Source organism: Ptychodera flava, chromosome 14, assembly GCF_041260155.1.
Source record: "Ptychodera flava strain L36383 chromosome 14, AS_Pfla_20210202, whole genome shotgun sequence".
Lineage (NCBI taxonomy): Eukaryota > Metazoa > Hemichordata > Enteropneusta > Ptychoderidae > Ptychodera > Ptychodera flava.
In genome coordinates this window covers 12,532,626-12,551,548 of record NC_091941.1, presented here as the reverse complement: position 1 = coordinate 12,551,548, position 18,923 = coordinate 12,532,626, and the positions used below count along the sequence as shown (strand labels likewise).

The window sequence follows — 18,923 nt, the reverse complement described above, 5'->3', positions numbered from 1 at the left end:
GTACATTTTGACCCGCCTCAACAGAGACCCAAGGCCATAATTGATGGATTTGATGAAATATATACGGTATATATAAACTGGCGTGCGAGGTCATGAGAAGAAGACAGGCACAGTAACCTTGTCGTTTCTCGCTTGTTTCATTTATCGTGTCAGCCACTTACTCGCAATAGATAGAAACTCAGATAAAGGTGTTCTGTACTACATTAAACGAAGAACAGAAGCGCGCCCAATGCGTAGCAATTTCTGACAATCTGGATCCTCGGGCTGCTCTTTTCATTATCGTTCGGAGAACACACAATCACTATGATTGACGTCACCGTGATTAGGTATTCAATCTGACCCTTGACCGACAACTATTTTTGACGACATTCAATTTGTAGGGGCAAAATCACTGCAAATTCAACTATCTCCTGCGCAATGGATTTTATCGAATCACACAAATAAGGCCACTTTTCAAGTTAGCTACGATCGGGTAAGGTAAACGAAAGAGATTTAATTCTATCAGACGTCGTGTTCACTCTTAGAGCCAGCCTTCAGCGGATAGTTTTGTGGATGGTCTGTCCAAGACTCAAGAGGGCCATCCCGTGCCTGCAGTTCGTTCGACTCGAACACAAATCTTCGTCATTTAGAAACCCAGGTGGTTTCCATGTATCAAGTGTTCGACTCGCAACACACGAACAGATATATTTTCGCGGGAACTACATAGACAAAAGCTCACAGTTTGCAGTGTGCGTGAGGTGTGAAAAGGAATCCAGCCTATCACAAAAGTACACACTTCCCAAAGGCGCTCGAGTACTTAGAAGCATTGTCATATGGAGAGAAGTCAGACGCACTTAGTAAATGTCACACAGCTGTAAAGAAAATTACCAGGCGAGACCACATTTGTGACAACGAGAAAACGTGGAGATTTTATTAAGCTGTTTAATCCAAAGTTTATGTGAGCCTGTCTGAGAACAGTGCATCTAAATCGACAATGATAGGAACGAACGGCGTGATGGGGGAATTACTTTCCCTTGTAGATGAAATTTGATAATTTCCTCTATACCTCGTATTCCCATACTTAAATTGTCATCCCAGCGGCGAGGCAACTGTCCACTTTAATTGAAGCGAACAAGCAGCCGTGGGAAGGCAGACTGCGCTTTCTCCGATCATCCTCATTATCGCGACAGAGTCGGCCATTCAAGAACAATATTAACTCCTATCAGGACATTAAGGTGTGTGCTGGTGTTGACTAGCTCATTGTGTCTTGTCACAGATTGTATGAATTGTGTCTAGCAGATGCTGGCTGTGCCATCTCACCGGTATCAAAAGCTGTGGACTCGCCCATTATGAACCCTCTACCGCACAGCCTGGCTATGCCTTTCTATTTGTTTTAAATTACTCAAGGTTAATACACAGGTAGGCTGTCTGATTACTGTGTGAAGTTCTAGATGTGCCAAGGAGGATCCCGCGTCGGTAGAAATAACCTTATTTGGTGATTGGAGTGCATCGTGCTGTGTCGCTTGTGGATTGCTGTTCAAAAACATCCTGGATTATTTTTTTACCTTATGAGTTACTGGCAGACTGCAAGATGCCGCGTAAGTGAACGGCACATTGTGTTCTTCCTCTTGGAAGCGATGACAGACTAGGCTTTACAACTGGAAAAAAGCCGACATCGATCAGACTCCTTTTGAGTGAAATAAGACGGGGGCCATGATGAAGGAAATGGTGATGACATACGACCAACCAGTGGTCACCGAGGCTGTATCAGTGAAGGCAGAAACGCCGAAGCCAAGCCAGCTTCGGGCTGCCATTCCAGCCATGCATATCGCTGCTGCAATCACATGCTTGGTGTTCAATATATGTATACCGGGTTTAGGTAAGTCACGGTAACCGTTCTTGCCCACCTTCCGCTTTTGATCTCGTATGAGAAAAGCCGGCCTCCGTGACAAACGACTCCAATTCTGTCCACAGAGTCGTTTACAAAGACATTTTTGAATATTTCCAGCCTGTTTTGAAATGTCATTCGACTGATATTAACTGATAGAAGTACCTGAACACATATAGCCCGCAAAAGAACGATGAGCTACTCCTGTGTGCTTTACTGAACATCGCTTGCTTTTACAAACCATTTTCTGAATCAAACGAGAACGTCTACACCAGCAGAAATCGTATGCTCCGATTGTGAGGTTAATAAGGACACAGAATGACATATTTCGATAATGTTGTGCAACTAAAGTAAACTCAACCATATCTGATATATTAGTACGCTTTTAAAAGTGTATTATTGTAATGATTTATAATAATAAAGTAAAGGACTTGACACTATACACACACACACACACACACACACACACACATATATGTATGTATGTATATATATATATATATATATATATATATATATATATATATGTATAATATTCAGGTTTAACATAAACGTTACTCATTTGAATGCTTAAGCTGTCTGTAAGTCGTGATTATGTAGATAAATATTTATATTTTCGACGCTCCCGAGCCAATACATAGAAACCCCAAACCGGCAGAGCAGTGACCTATTATTGTACCCTACAAGTAAGTGAAATCATTATGTTAATAGAAAATGGTTTGATGTGCACGCTACATTACTGTAAATCGTTCTCACCCTGATTGAAATCAATTTTGAATTATGTGGCCATAATCTCCATTCGAAAACGCGGAGCCTAGGCGGGAATGAAAACACTGAACATACTCCGGGAGACCCGCGTTGTCCTGGTGATAGTTCCTAATGGCATGTTGCACGAACGTGCCACCGTGGAGATATATCGCCACAAATATGAATGAAAGATTGTTGCAGATTTGTGTACATTACACTGGGGATTGCTTTAGCTGATATACTGCTTTTTGCCCCAGGTGAGACATTTATTGCCTGACTCCCAAAAGAGAAACAGTCGTTGAATGGTTGCAACAAGAACTGTACCAGGGTGTTAACATTACAAGAGCGTATAAAAGCCAGGAGAGCAAATAAGAACATTGTTGAATGTACTAATTAGATATTATCCCTAATATTTTTCTTCGTTCAGCGAAGGAAAATACGAGTGACGTAATGACCGTGTCACCACGAGTCGAAGACGAGTGGTGACACGGTCATTACGTTACGAGTATTTTCCGAGCTGAACGAAGAAAAATATTAGGGAATAATATACTTATCACATGCACAAGCCAAGAATTCGTTATTTTTTGCAAAATAAAATAAGTTTTCCATGACGATTCCGCGTTTAAACTTTTGAACTACTTTAGGAATAAATATCAGTACGCCGTGCACAAGTTGTCAATCATTCCCAGTCGTCCGCCGCGCGTGTGCGCTAGTGCTCACGTCAGTTCGTTCGTGTGTGGAGCAAATGACAGCTCTCGGTCTACACGTAGGCTACCTTCCGCAAAGTTATACTCCATTTCAAAGATAGCATAGTCCTAGAAATTTATCACAGACGAAGATACGCTATTTTTCGGGAACAAATATCGACTGAATCTCGACGGCGCGAACACTGTAAACGTCGCGCCTGACCCTGTTTGCACAGTGCGTACGGAACCCATCGACCAGCTTCGAGTTCGTTGTTTCCGCAAATATTCACGTAATTCCTTCGGAATATACAGGCGATACACTCTTGTGTTTACATCGTTCGGATTAGTAATGTCGTAGTCTGTGAAAATATCGATTTCATTACATGACTTTTGATCGTGGGAGAAACATCGACCGCCATGTTGTTTGTTTACATATTTACGAGCACACCGAAGATCGACAAAAAAAAAAGGTCCGACGCACCGAAATTGATGACATAGACGCGGGTTGTCGTGACGTAGAACGACCAGAGAATAAATCCCGTATTTTTTGTTCGGAGACGACAAACTTGGCTTGTGCATGTGATAAGTATGATTATTCAGATAGGGTTTCCTTCCTCGTTTGTAAACGTTTCTAAACAATATTCCTTTGTTTTTCATTTGTTTTGTACTGTTTTTGCAAAGCATAAACATCCTGTCCAGAAGGTGGCATATTGAATAGATTCAGCGTCATCCAACATCACTATGACCGCCGACTAATCAATCATTCTGAATACTCTGCTGCAATGCACTCCTCGTTTGCAAATGTCAGTTAAAAATCAATCTGTAGATTGAATGCGAGGGACCTCCTCATGGAGATAATTTCACTGTGTGACGGAGCCAGGGGAATTTCACGGTGGAGATCTCATCACTTTTCGACAAATTTATATGCGCTCTGCGAAATTTTCACGACTGGCGATGTGAGATAAGGATATCAATTGCGCGACGTGTAAGTCCGATTAGTAACTATACAGCAGTAAAGTATATGAGAAATCAATAAAAGATAGCCCAGCTCGTGCTAGGCAAGAATACCTAACGACCAGTTTCGCAAAATATGCAGATTGACCTCACAACAGCATTTTGCACGTCTCTTGGTGTAATCCAATTCGCACTGAAAAATCTAATTTCTTTTGACTTGTAAAAATTCCATGCAATCACCAACAGCTGCACTGCCAATGCCGAGTCGGGTTCCTTTTGTGAGTCATCTTCAACGGGATTATGTCAGGATTAACTGGAGTGTGGTGAATCGTTGAAGACCAGTAAATTACCCCCACAGGTAACAACAACAACAGCGAAATTAAATTCTCATACCATCTCTTTTCACCCAGGCACAGTAGTTGCTGGCCTCTCTGTATTCTGCTGCGCCAATCCCGGTCAGACTGGCTATGGTAAACTGGGAACGTGTTGCATTAATTTCTGGGTCGGAGTGGTGCAACTCGCCACATGCTGGATATTTTTCATAGGCTGGATCTGGAGTGTGCTGTGGGGGATAGCGTTTGTTGCCATGGCAGGTAAGCAAAACCACGACCTTTCACCTCAGCTTTTGAAAGGTTCAGATAAAAGTTCAATGTCTCCCGTGTTGACATGCCAAAATAGTGGGCGGTGGGGAGGGGGGGGGCGGTACTCAAACCTTGTTCCTGAAACCATATAATATATATATATATATATATATATATATATATATATATATATATATATATATATATATATATATATATATATATATATATATATATATATATATATATATATATATATATATATATATATATATATATATATATATATATATATATATATATATATCCTTACATAGCCCAGTGTAATAAAAAAACCTTGGAGTAAATCGAGACGAAAGGTACCTCAATTCAATTGATTTCTTCTGGGAGTTGGTTTTAGAAAGTTTCTTGGCTTCACGGTTTAAAAACAGTCAAAAATTGCATGGCAGTCTGAACCTGAAATGCTCTGTCTATTTGAAGACTTTCACAATAAACCACTGACATCATCTAATATAGCTGAATAAGGGGCTACGACCATTGCATTAGAAAAATATGCCGTGTTCCCTTTTTGACGATGCTTTTCAAACAAAATGCGATCTCCCATTTTCTCTTTCACGTGTTCATTTTTGAATAACCTCTTTTCAAAATTTACTGGCTATGATAGATACAAAAATATCCATATCTCTCGATGAAAACTAAGATATCAGTGCGTGTCCAATTGACTAGCTAGCACTGACATCTCGGATATGGTAGATGCGATATCAAGATGGAAACCGTGACTACAGCGTTAGTGAATACAGGCAAATTGCTACCGAAAGGAGGCAGTTTCAGACACAAAATTACAATTGTTCGTTTCAATACAGCACAAGCATTCTGACGAGGCTAATAAACTTTGTAAATAACTGAACAGGCTGGTATTGAAATACTAGTATGTATTCAGAGACGGCAATGATCATAATTACACGGCTAGGTGAACTTCGGTATTCACGCTCCATGTCCATGCTTTTCAATCATGTTGTCATCTGTGCACTTCAGTATTTTGCTCCTTGCAAGAACGTTAAACCTTTCAATGGCAAAAATTAGCTACGTCACGTGCTACTCTATGCTCTGCTCTGCTCTGCTCTGCTCTGCTATGCTATGCTATGCTATGCTATGCTATGCTATGCTCTGCTATGCTCTGCTATGCTATGCTATGCTATGATATAATATGTTATGATATGATATGATATGATATGATATGATATGATATGATATGATATGATATGATATGGTATGATATGAAATGGTATGAGATGGTATGATATGATATGATATGATATGATATGATATGATATGATATCATTCTCATCACATAACGTCATATCATATCTGCTCATCGCGCTATCCTATCAAAACTCTTGACGACATGATTATTTCTTGTTTTGTCTTCCGCGTCTTGTGTTTTGTCTTCCGTGTTTTGTCTTTCTTTTTACATTTGGTTGTTACGTTATCTTGTCACTTTTTTCTTATTTTATAAGTCTACTTCATGATCGGTGTGTCACACTATTCAGTCTGCGATCCGTACGCAGATCCATACACGAGCATCTCATCTTTTCCCGTCTTCTCTTCTCTTATCTTATCCGACATTTATCTCATATGACACGAAATGAAATGAAATGAAATGAAATGGTATCTTGATGAATAAGGCTGACAGGCGTTGACTGTAATTTCGATGAAATGAATCATACTCCCATATGAGAACACCATGAAGAAAACGTTCAAGTTCGAGGTCAATCCTGATTAGTATTACTGAAAACGAAAAACATGATTACGTTGGAAAACAAAAGTGGCCGCTAATGTTCACTGAAATTAAAAAGAAAATTTACTGCCTTGCTGACATAATTCCCATAGACTTTATAGATTGTGCTCCTAAATCAGACAAGATATCACGGAGTAATCTGTCACGAAAAACGTGATGCAAGACGACCAAATTATTAAAATACATATTCTGATATAATATATAACTTGTCGATGCATTTGAATATCAAAGTACTAATTAGTAAGATGCTTAGAGGACCCTGAAGTGTGAGGAGATTATGGCTGGCGGCGCTCATTGGGAGGATTTCGTTTCCTAAATTCGCCGTCTTTATGTAATAAGATGCCATGATAGAAAATGCCGGTTTGAATACATAGAAGTGCGACAATTGTGAAACGATATCGCTTTTGTAAGATTACTGGGATAATTGAAGTCAAGAAAGTACGACCAATGCTTTGCAAGACGAAGCTTGTAACCATGTGATTCTTTAAAAGCGAGAAAAACATGGATCACGTTCGAAATAGTTCGCCCTGGTGCAACCAAGACTGTCGGAATAATGTCACTAATGATGTTATCGTGACGCTTTGAAGTCCGTTTACGGTAGAATGCGCCTGAGGACAGATATTCAGACTCTCATAATTTTACAATTATTCTAATTTTGTCTACCACTTGCTCGGGCTGTTTTTGAAGCTAGTGGAGTAACTAAAGTTTTCACTATCTTATTTGTATTGAAAGTCGAAAATGCACTTTTATTCTCATTGACCTAACAGGGATGGCGGCCATTTTGAATTTCAAGTGTAGGCAAATAATGAGTAATTTCTCTCATACAAAATTTTGCACGGTGACCCCTGACTTTTATTCTCGATTTCGAAAGGGAAGTGTTAGGTTTTCCTACTGAAAGTTTAAGTCTTTCAATTTCGAGCCGCATACTACCTTAATTCAGCTGTTTATTCGGTCAAATCTTTGAACATTGTATTGACGCTGTATGGTACGTGAATAGGCGTCTCTGATTCATTGTAGTATCGATTAGCAGTGTCTTTCACGAAATGGTTAGGAAGAGTTCCAGCGGCGTGAAAAACAAACAACATTTTTTTATTAAAACACGCCTTCAAGGACCGATTTGATGGCTAGTTTTGATATTTAATTTGTACCTATAAGTAATTCCGATTGAATTTTGTCATTTTATCTTTAAATGAGTAATTAACAGCGAGATTGTGCGCTAAACTTTCTAAAGAAATATCTTTGCTGTCGGGTAATCATTGGGATTCCGCATTGAGACGCACCGATATCTAAGCTTGCTCTTTTAACCTGTAGATTTCATCACTCAGACAGCCTCTCAACGAGGCGAACACAAATGCATCATCTATAGACGAGAATTCACAAATCGATAGCAAAAGCTATACATAACTACGGCTACTCCGGGAAGGACTGTATTCTAACCACTTAGCTGTGTTTTGAATATTCTTAGAACTTACTCTTATACTCTTATACTCTTACGATGATTTTGTTTCAAGTGATTGACCCATTCTTGTGTATGGTTGTGAGGTATGGGGACACGAGTGTACTTCCAAATTAGCTATAGAAGACGTTCACCTCAGCTTTTGCCGGTTCTTATTGGTAATTTCAAGAAACACATCAAAACTTGCAACATAAAGCGAACTCGGTCGTTATCCCATCGAAATTTTCATTCAAAAACTGATGATCAAATACTTTAATAGACTTAATAATAGTGAGCGCTGTCTGTTAAAGGAAGCATTCTTTGTTAACAAAACTCTGAAAAGCAAGTGGTATTGTAAGAAAGCAAGTGGTATTGTAAGAAAGCAAGTGGTATTGTAAGATTGAGTCAATCTGTACTAATATCGGGGAAATGCAACTTGTTAATTCCTATCAAATTTTCACTAGGTCTGAATCGACCGAAATTTATGGCAAACTTAAAGGCACCTACGATGAACTGTGGGAAAGAGAAATCCAAGATGATAAAAGAACGAATAAAGATGCAAAAATAAATTGAGAACATACATAATATTTAAACAAAGTATCGAGCTTGAAAATTACATTACTACTATCAATAATATCGATCTCCGAGACAGTCTTGTCAAATTTAGATTAAGTAACCATTCATTAAAAATTGAAACAGGACGCCACAATAAAATTCCGGTACATGAAAGAATCTGCGAACTTTGCAATAGTAAATGTGTAGAAGATGAACAAGATTTTATCATTTCTTGCAAATTTTACACCAGCCAAAAAAAATCTCTTGTTTGCTGCAGCTGCAAAATATATCACTGCATTTTATGATATGCCTAACAAATTTGAACTCATAATGAAAAATACTAGCATATCAATTCCTTTAGCACAATACATATCTACATGTATGATATTGAGAATGGAATGCCTATCAGAAATGTAATCATCATTTGATTTGGTTTTTTGTATGAATTTATTTCTTTTTCGTATTATAACTTCGAAACACTGTTTTGGTTTTGTTTGAGTAACTTCCTCATTTGTTTTTGTAGCGCCTTTCTTCCCTTCAGAGGGAAGTTATGTGTTTAATAAATATATATTCTTACTATATAACGTACAGTATACATAACAGTGTATTGTTGCACTTAAAGCAGGGCAGTGGGAAGACTGAAATTAAGCAGACATTTGGGTTTGTCATCCGGTGAAAATTCGATGTTACGGTGGTTCTGCTGGACCACAGACCCTAGAAACAGTTTATGGGGTCTGTGGTTGAACCGCCAGAAACCCAAGTTCGGCGCTTATAATCTTGAGCAAGACTAGTTGATGTAACTCTTTAAAGGGAAAGGGCCGCTATCTTTTCAAATTATTTCGGTTACAATGATTTTGTTTCATGTGATTAATTATGTTGTTCTGCTCACTGAAACATGCTGAATTATCAGTCATAGGAGGTTTATTCACACCTTACGTATACACATAACATGTAAATATGCTGATAACATAATTTGTTACACTAATTAATACCCGGGCATCGAAACATCCATTGTTATCCGACTTCTGACAGTTTAGCATGTTTCAGTGAGCTGAACAACAAAAATGATTAGTCACATCAAACAAAATTAACCAAAATAATGCCAAGAGATAGTAACTTTATCTCATTAATTTCTGTCCAGACCGTTTTGCTGTTCAGTAACCATCCCTTCATCTGATTGGCTAGGGTGGCGGCGCAAGCTTCTTTCGGCTCGCGAATTATATTTAAGTGGAAACAATTTGCTTGGTTGGCTTTCAGCGAACAACGATAAACTGCTCACTGGCCAGTATTATAGCTTAGTTACCAGTAATACGCAGTAACCACTAGAACCAATCTCCAGCTCTTAAAGCGCAGTCATCCCCTTTCTTCGATTTAAACAGCCTCAAACGGATGCTGAAAAGTGTGTAAATAGGAAACCAATCATCAAAGGCATTTATCAGAAATATATTGCTTCTCGATCTGAATTGCCTAAGACAATCTGTCCAGTGTCATGAACGAAATGGCAGTAACGCGGTTGGATAGCAATGTGTGGCATTTTACTCACTATTTTTTGATATTTCTCAAATGGCCTTTCTTAGACGCTCGAATTTCTAATGTGAGAAATGACGCGCAAACGTGTCAAGTTAGACCAAGTAGGGCTCTTATTCAAGACAGTCGTGAAAATTAACACCAGGCGTAAATGTTGGCCCAGTTTACGAAATAACAGCCTGGATGTGGTGACGTAAGAAGGATCTAGGACACAGAAGCGTATGAAGGATATCGTATAGTTGGCTACGATACGAAGGCTAACAATCAAATATATTTTACGTTTCTAATGACCACCGTCAAAATAGTATGGCGGAAAATAGAGAGGCAAGATGAATAAGAATACATAGAATAGGACTTGGAATTTTGTTTACAACAGATGGGGCCATAATTAATATGATCAGTATTGGGATTTTGAATTAAAATGCGAAAATTGACCGGCAAAAACCTTTCCCGCTCTCCTTCGAGGTAAACTGCTCACCGACATGTAATTCCCAAATTAGTTCGGCTCCGATTAACTTGCAGACTCTGCCATGAAACGCATTACAACAAATTTGTCAGGCTTCCCTGCCTTTCTTCTCTAGCGGAGCGATGCCCAGGTCCCTTAATTGTTTCTGCTTTTAACTTTTTTGCCTCTCTTTCACTGCAAAGGCGAATACAACCCCGATAACAAAGCCATCGTGACGATGTCTTCTGTGTCACAGCCATCATCCGGATACGCAACGCCCACATCGAACAGCGAAGAGGTGCAGTTGTATCAGGCCGGATTGAAAACCTACACCTAGCATGACGAAAGGGACGACGGTATTGGAAGCCGCAGCTTTTGCATTTCGGGCTGTTCTGTAAGTTCGTCCCTTAATTGCCCGGGAATGAGGCAGCGGAAACTCAATTTAAGCGCCGAGAAGGACGCTTTTCAACATTTCATCAAGGGTTGATTGGTTTGCAATAACTTGGCGAGTTCTCAAGTAGAGTCGAGGACATTGACAGAACACGAATCGCCATATTTGACAAATGAAAAGTCACCTAATACGATACTCAGCGGCAAAGCTACTCTAAAGATACGAGTTTTCGTCGCCTATTTCTTATAATTGGAAAATGAAGGCGATCTTAATGTCGGAAAGGAGGTGATGCTGTTTCTTCCGTCGACTGTGACGTTTCAGAGGAAATTACGTCCAGACAATGTTTACACTAAAGGTCACAGGCACTGCATTATTCATATTTGCTGATCGTAAAAAAAGGCTGACTTCAACAATTCACCATGGTAACAGAACATGTTTTATTTTACAATAAGTAGCGATTAGCTTTGAACATAACGCTTGTCAGGAAGAAACAATGTATCTTGCGATTTCAGAGTTAAAGTCATAGTTTTTCCCACTTTTCCTACCATTCTCAAGGTGGCCGTGTGATTTTGGCTCTTACGGTTTTTCTTCAAATTACGAAATTCACGGAGCGACGAATTGGGCTTGATACGAAATCGTAAAATATATAGGCTTCTTGGATTTCACCTGCAGCTGGAAAGCCGGTGCGTGTATGCTTCAAATGCTTAATGGCTGCTTTTATGCGGACAGGTTTAATACCGAAGTCCGGAATTCACTGAAATGTCATCGGCTTCACTCATGTGTGCGTTCCTTGTTTATGATTATTTGTCACGTATGATATAAAAACCGAGTGCCTGAAAAGAAGCCAAATTTTTAGGGCAAACGCTCACTTTCTTGTCTTGCTGATCCATATCTCACCGAGTCTTGATAAATATTTGAAGCAGTTACACCGCCGACGGGCATCACCCTTACATATTCTTTGATGTTAATGGAGCGACCTTTTTACATTAATTCATTTTTATTTCCTTGGTTAGACTATAGAGCGTTTCCAATTATATGTAATAAATTTATAAAATTCACATTACATGTGTCCTTGTTTCAGCATTTCATACGGTAGACACGCCACACAGTCCCCGATCAAATACGAGAATGTGACGTTGTGAATATCAAATTCGGGAGACGGTGGAATTTGAACATAGTATGTCAGATTGTCGAGTATATTTACATAACGTTCGCATGACTTTTTGATATTTCTGCCGACGCGGTCGTACGAAGCTCTCAAAGAGTTTTATCTGGTAATCAAGCGGTTTCTGGCTGTCTCAGCACCGACGATCACAAATTACACTCAGCATGGATTTAGTTTGATGACATCAGCGAGGATTCGGTATTTGATCGGTATTTGATCATTGAATCACCATGACGCAGACAATATCGGCAATATCTGGGGAATAGCACGTGTCTACTTCTTTGCATACCGTCTTTTTCATGGCAAATATAAATTTGACCAAAGGGATTTATATTCCAAGGCGGATGTAAAGCTGCTGAGAGTATTAACCTTGGGCATGTGAAAACATTACACACTGGCTAATACAATTACAATACATACGGCAAATTGACACCGACGGATTGACTTTTAGAATCTATATAGAGCGGCTTATTAGCAAATCAATCGACCGACTTAGGTATGTCCTTTTATGGATGTACACGTGACCATTCTAAAAATGAAAGTTGTCCGGTTCCTTAAAATATAGTTCAAGTCCATGCAATGTGTATATGTCACGCGTTTGGTTCATACTTATAATGTCACTGTGAAATACCGGGTCCCGGAGTAAGAGACAGCTCTGGCAGTTGAAGCGAAGCGACTGTCTACGGAGACAGCTAGCGTAAGGACTAATCACAAAATGTCTTCAGTGTGTGTAACAAGACAGGCTTCGGGTTACATCGTACGAGAATCGGATGATACTCGTTATTAAAGGATTAGATCTGGCTAATGCGAAGTCGCAGTGTATATACACGATTTAAGGGCGCTGTAAGTTCTACCATGGATCCCGGGAACAGGCTCCATGGTTCAAATGAACAATTTTAACAGTGTGAGCGCGAATCTAAAATAACATTACACATTTTGAAGTGCAAAGTGAAGCCACCGCCGAGAATTCAAAGCTGGAGCAGCGATTGGGAACTGCCTGATTTCTGATTTATGAGGAAAACGACGTGCACGTATATTAGCTGCAGGTAAATGTGGAATGCATGACTTAAGTCGAGTTCAGAACGACGAAAATGGCGATTGCAGCTCACGTCAAAAAATGAAAAAAAAATACAACTCATCGTGTGGTTGTGCATAAGAATCAACTTAGTACGAGCTTCGCATCTTCCGACCGTTTAACTGCAGAATTAATTCTATAGTGTCCCCGGGGTATGCGTCTATATCATGCAACTGAAAAAAGCTCTATCTTTAAGCTTACGTTTATTACGAACCTGTCAGCAATTAGGCGAGAAACGTTACGTTGTAGTTTTTTTTTACCTTATATATTGCTGTCAAGACTTTGAAACAGGTCCCGTTATTCAAATGGCGTTAACTTTATCTTTGCAGTTTCAAATTGCCAGCGTTTCTGCAAAGTCTTGCTTTTTACGACCAGTCGACCCAGGGTTTATATACACACACAAATTAAACTTGGGCGGTATAAATCGTCAGATTATGCATATACTTGACTGTAATAAAGGACCAGGCAATGAATGTTCTGGTAAAATATCACCCTTGGAGTAACTGGAATCGATACAACAGGTCGGTAACTATTCACCTGTACACAATTGTAGATCCAGATCACGCTTGATTACAAGCTATAAAATCTTTAGGATTGTAGTGATCATAAATCTAACTGCCTTTGAAAATTGCCTTCATTTCACCCGCCAACTGCAAAGGCACTCTCCATTCGTCTCTTGAAAAATAAGAGCTTCAACGCTTAAATCTTATGTGAACAACCCTTTTCCATTGGCTGAAAACTGTCACATGACAGCAATAATTATTCATGGTTTCTCATTCCCCTTCATTTCACTAATAATATTGAAAAGCTAATTACAAACGATAGACTGGAACTACTCTTTTAGCTGTAGGCTGTAGCATGCATTGCGAACCGGACCAGCAGACGACATTACCCCTGCGGAGATTAATTGACCTTTTCTCTCTCTCGAGTAGCTCCCCTGGTTGACGCATCGAATTATTGGTATTGCACGAGGATTGCCCGACGTTAGAGCGTCCAACTCGATATTTCGCTCGATGATTTGCATCCCAATTTCAATGGTTATGAGCGAAACTCTACTCACAGTAACAGTCTTGTAATGAGGTAGACGCTCCACTGCCTTCCGAGTTTGCTCGAAATGGTCATCCCTACACGAAGTCCTATTTGACAATGTCTATCCTATAATATAGATTAGATTTACTCGCGTTCCTTGAGGCGATATTGTTAGAGCGGGGAAACATTCTATTTCGATAAGTAAGAGGTGTGCATTTTTTTTGACGTGGCAGTATCTGGGTAACCAAATGAACGTTATTTAATTTGAATCAACCTTTCTCCATGGAAACATGAACTTTACATAACAGAACCAATATTACTCTCGGCCGCTGGGAAATGAATAAACTGACATGAATGTCTCTCAAGTTTGAGAATATTTGCCCGCAGTGCTCCTAACGGTCGCTAATTACGTTGCCTCGGAAAATAATTGCAGTATCGAGGCCAGCGACTGTGACGATATGAAATCCAAGCACTTTCCCTTTAGTTTGTCATTACCAATGGATCTCCAGTCCTTCAGCCATTTTCTAACAGTTTCCTTACGGTGTCGAGTTCAAGACGACATAACGTGGCGCCAAGCTTGGCCGACAGCCGTACCCCATTAATGGCGTTTTTTGGACAACACGCACAGAGTGACGACAACGTTAAATTGTGAAACACGACATCACGTTTTCAACGATTTGGGTTTACAGTTTCACACACTTTGAAAAAGCCAAGGCATTGTGCAGTTTTCTTTATATGTCTCCGTCACTTCCCATACTGCATTTCCCCTGAAAGTATGAAACTAGCCACAGAGACCATGCACTAGAGTGTTGTCACACTCAACATAAGCGTAAAGAAGTGCGTTTTTGAATCCTTTATAATTCCATTCCTTTAGTATCAAAAGCTGATTCCTTTGCTTTTTCCATCCTGATTCCTTACAAAATAGTCCATAAATTAGACTCACTGCTATCTTTCAATTCTAAGCATTTAAAGAAGCGACAACGCTATGCAGGGACACATGTGACGTCATCATTTAACTATACCAGGGGCCAAAAGTAAAAATAAATTTATACATTCACGCTTATGGAAAATGTATCACAAACAATTTTTATTGTATATATATATATATATATATATATATATATATATATATATATATATATATATGATATATGATATATGATATATGACATATGACAAAGGTACGCTAATCGTACCGAAACGCTGTTGATCGATAGTTCTCGAGATTTGAAATAAGACTGACTCGAACATTACATCAGTTCATCCAAGTAGTCACTTAGTCACTCTACACGCACAAACATGATACATACATACATACAAATATATGTTACATGTACGATGGTATACATAAGATAGACATATCAAATATGTTATATCTAGATAGATAAATAGATCGATCGATCGATCGATAGATAGATAGATAGATAGATAGATAGATAGATAGATAGATAGATAGATAGATAGATAGATAGATAGATAGATAGACAGACAGACAGACAGACAGACAGATAGATAGATAGATACACCCTGTATTTAATCAAGTCAGTAACAAACACATAACTACATGGTTTTTTTTCAATATTTAATGTTATCAGCATGATTACTATGAGTTACTGGATGTATGGGTTCAATATCTCGTTCGTTTTCTAATTCTGTATTCTCCACGTGAACAGGCTCCGTTGACAAACAGCTGTTAAGTTACCCTGTGCTGTTCTTCTAGATGGCGCCCCGATTCGAAGCTTTGTTTCAATGCAGGCACCAAGACGATTCTATCGGAGTCCGGTGGTACAAAACCAGCTCACCTGGTGGTAAAATATTTAAAGAATAAGTCGTCATCTTTGTCTGTCTTGTCTACTCCTTTCCCCCGACTGGATATACATTTTGATTATTTTTCCCTGAGACACACACGTATGCCATTTCTACTTGTTTACGTCGATAGCTTTGCGGAATTTATTTTCAATCGTAAAACCTCAGTCTTCATTCGCAACCCCTATTCGACTACCACTAAATCTTCGTCGCAGTCGACATTGCAATAAACCTCCCTCGTGCGTTCACCTTATTCCCGTGCTTATTTTGTCTGCTCCTTATTCACATCTCACGCATTGACCCTTGATATTTCATCATGCCACGAATATGACTGCGAATGCAATTCACATGCTGCCTTGCATCAGCACATCGCCTTCAAGTTTCCAAATTCACACTATCTCGAGTGCAGTTTTCCATGGGTGTTTTTTTTAAATTTTGTTTTAGAGGCAAATGCTCTGAATGACATTTTGTTCACATCACAGTAGCCGCTAACTTTTAAGGTATTGCCGCACAATGTGTGAGTGCTAGGCGTGAATCTATAGTGCACTAATGAATAAAACCAAGACATTCTTATAAAATCGTCTGTCACGTCGCAGGGAGATTTAACATGCATCTCATTGCGGTCCCATGATTGTTGTTCAGCTTCCATCCGGTTTTACAGTCTGTTTGCTATTCCATATTTACTCTCCTTTGCTATTAGCTTCTTATCGGTTTATCACTGTAATTTCACTGCTCATACCTAAACCATCGCATCTTCTAAGGGGTGGTAAAAATGAAAATATTCATTCCAAGATTTGACATTTTCTCCGAATATGCGGTTATGCATGCTTCTTTCCAAAATTTTACTTTCTTTTGACTTTTACGGTAATGCGAATGTATTTTCTCTTAGTTTAGAGCAGCATTCTGGTCAGACTTTAATTTAAATTGAAGATTTCTGCTCCACAGATAACCCGTTTTAGTTACACCCTCCTTACATTTAATGGGCCATCCCCAAGAGCTCATAAAGAGGAGATAAGGAGCGACAGTACACTAATCCGCTGTGGCAAACAAAACGTTGTTTCGAAAATGAACATAACGTTCACCCTTATCAAACTATGAAATATTCCCGTAATTGCAGTTTTGAAATCTCAAGAATGGTTTTAACTTCCCGTGTTTTCTATTCCAAATTCAGTTTGAGAGATTTCATTCATCTTTTCAAAATGGCGACGCTAGATAAGCTTCCCGCTGCAGGGGAGAAACGCTGAGCCGCAATCTTTTTGGATTACGCGCAGGGGCCGCATTTTATACCGCGGTGATTTCCTCGAAAGATAAAAGAAGAAAATGTCGTATTATTTATTTCTTTGAGATTGCAACACCTGGAGTTGTTCAGAAAACGGCACACTTGAAGTCAGGAAAATTCGCGCCAACAAATCGAGGGAGACGTGTCTACATGCACGCTTTCCAACAGGCATTGAAATACCCAATAGTCCAGAGATGAATCGCTGCCATGGAAACCGAAGATTAGCTAAATCACCGCAAGCTTCAATCAGGAGAGTGTATATGCTTGACAGTTTTTCTCTTATAATTGTTTCTTGGTAAACGATCGAGGAGTCAATTTAGCCTTGACTTAATGATGATTCTGTCAATTTCTTTTCTATGCCTGAACGTCGACATCTCTTTCACACTTCCATGTTTGTGATGCCGAACGTCTAACTGTATGGAGCTTGTGTGTAGTTGCTTCGTCCGGCGTATTGAATGCACATAGCTCTTGTCGCGGACAATTAACACAACTCTTTCACTGAAAATTCACAAACGAAGCCACTGTGCTCGCGAGAGTTGTCAGCCGAATTAAGCTGGCACGAGAGTGCTTTATTAGAGTAAAATTTTGCAATGGCACTCGCACATGCTTAGGTTTATTTCTATTGAAATATTTTTTTGAATCACTTTTTTTGCTTGGCGTCTTTGCGCTTTGATTCCGTCGACTTGAACAGCGAAATAGTCATCGATGAATCCTATCTGGAAATATTGCTATCTTCTTCTTGTCTGTTCCCTCGGCCCTTCAGACTGTCTCCTGATCGCCTGATTTGCGGTAACCCCTAAGTATACACTGCGTGAATCGCCATTATTCAATCAGAACTCAGCTATCCGATCGTCAAAGTATCTGTCATACAAAACTGATTTCAATTCCTGATAAGCGCATCATACCTTCTAAGAAAAGAACGAACTTTCGACATGGAATTTCTCGGCGAAATTACTACATCTACATGAAATCTCCCGATGCGGGATTGCACAGAAAGCTTTTGCATATTCCCCACTACACTTTGGATTGATCCTGTGCGCCCCCTTGGCATTGCGATCACTCTTTCTAAAACTTATGATACACGTATCAGCTGTACTAAATTTAGACATTCTATAAGCCGGAGAGTATGAATCATCGAGTGTAGTAACTTGAATATACGCCTTGGAAAGGTACTGAGCGTAACTGATCGGCCAAAACAAATAAGACTGCTCGTAGACATAAATAGCAGCAAGGGATTGATTTATAGATCAGAGTACGTTGGAATATATATGCAACATGTATTTGTCTTTTAAGTCAGACATTTAATATGTCCAAACAATGGAGTGGTATAAATCATTTTCAAAGCAATCTAATGGCTTGAATTGCAGACACAAACATATATGTATCCTATGCACAGTCATTACGTATAATTTCAGTAGTTGTCGGGGATATATTACATCAAATCAAATCACATCAAATCACATCACAACACATCCCACCACATACATACATACATACATACATACATACATACATACATACATACATACATACATACATACATACATACATACATACATACAAGTCAATTATGTGTCGTATTA

At 39.2% G+C, this 18,923-nt stretch overlaps 1 protein-coding gene across 1 annotated transcript; it reads left to right on the top strand.

The window, feature by feature from the left end:
- The first annotated feature begins 348 nt into the window (after positions 1-348).
- LOC139149396 (protein SPEC3-like) lies at positions 349-12,049 on the top strand. Its single transcript, XM_070721131.1, has 3 exons — positions 349-1,858; positions 4,665-4,847; positions 10,799-12,049. Exons 1-3 carry the CDS (start codon positions 1,693-1,695, stop codon positions 10,930-10,932), a joined length of 483 nt encoding a protein of 160 aa, XP_070577232.1. The 5' UTR covers positions 349-1,692; the 3' UTR covers positions 10,933-12,049.
- The last annotated feature ends 6,874 nt before the right edge of the window (positions 12,050-18,923 follow it).

What these genes read in the sequence shown, in the direction of transcription:
- LOC139149396 (XM_070721131.1), top strand. Translation starts at nt 1,693, where the DNA reads ATGATGAAGGAAATGGTGATGACATACGACCAACCAGTGGTCACCGAG. An exon ending in TATATGTATACCGGGTTTAG is followed by an intron (nt 1,859 to 4,664) that starts GTAAGTCACGGT and finishes CTTTTCACCCAG; the next exon opens with GCACAGTAGTTGCTGGCCTC. An exon ending in AGCGTTTGTTGCCATGGCAG is followed by an intron (nt 4,848 to 10,798) that starts GTAAGCAAAACC and finishes TTCACTGCAAAG; the next exon opens with GCGAATACAACCCCGATAAC.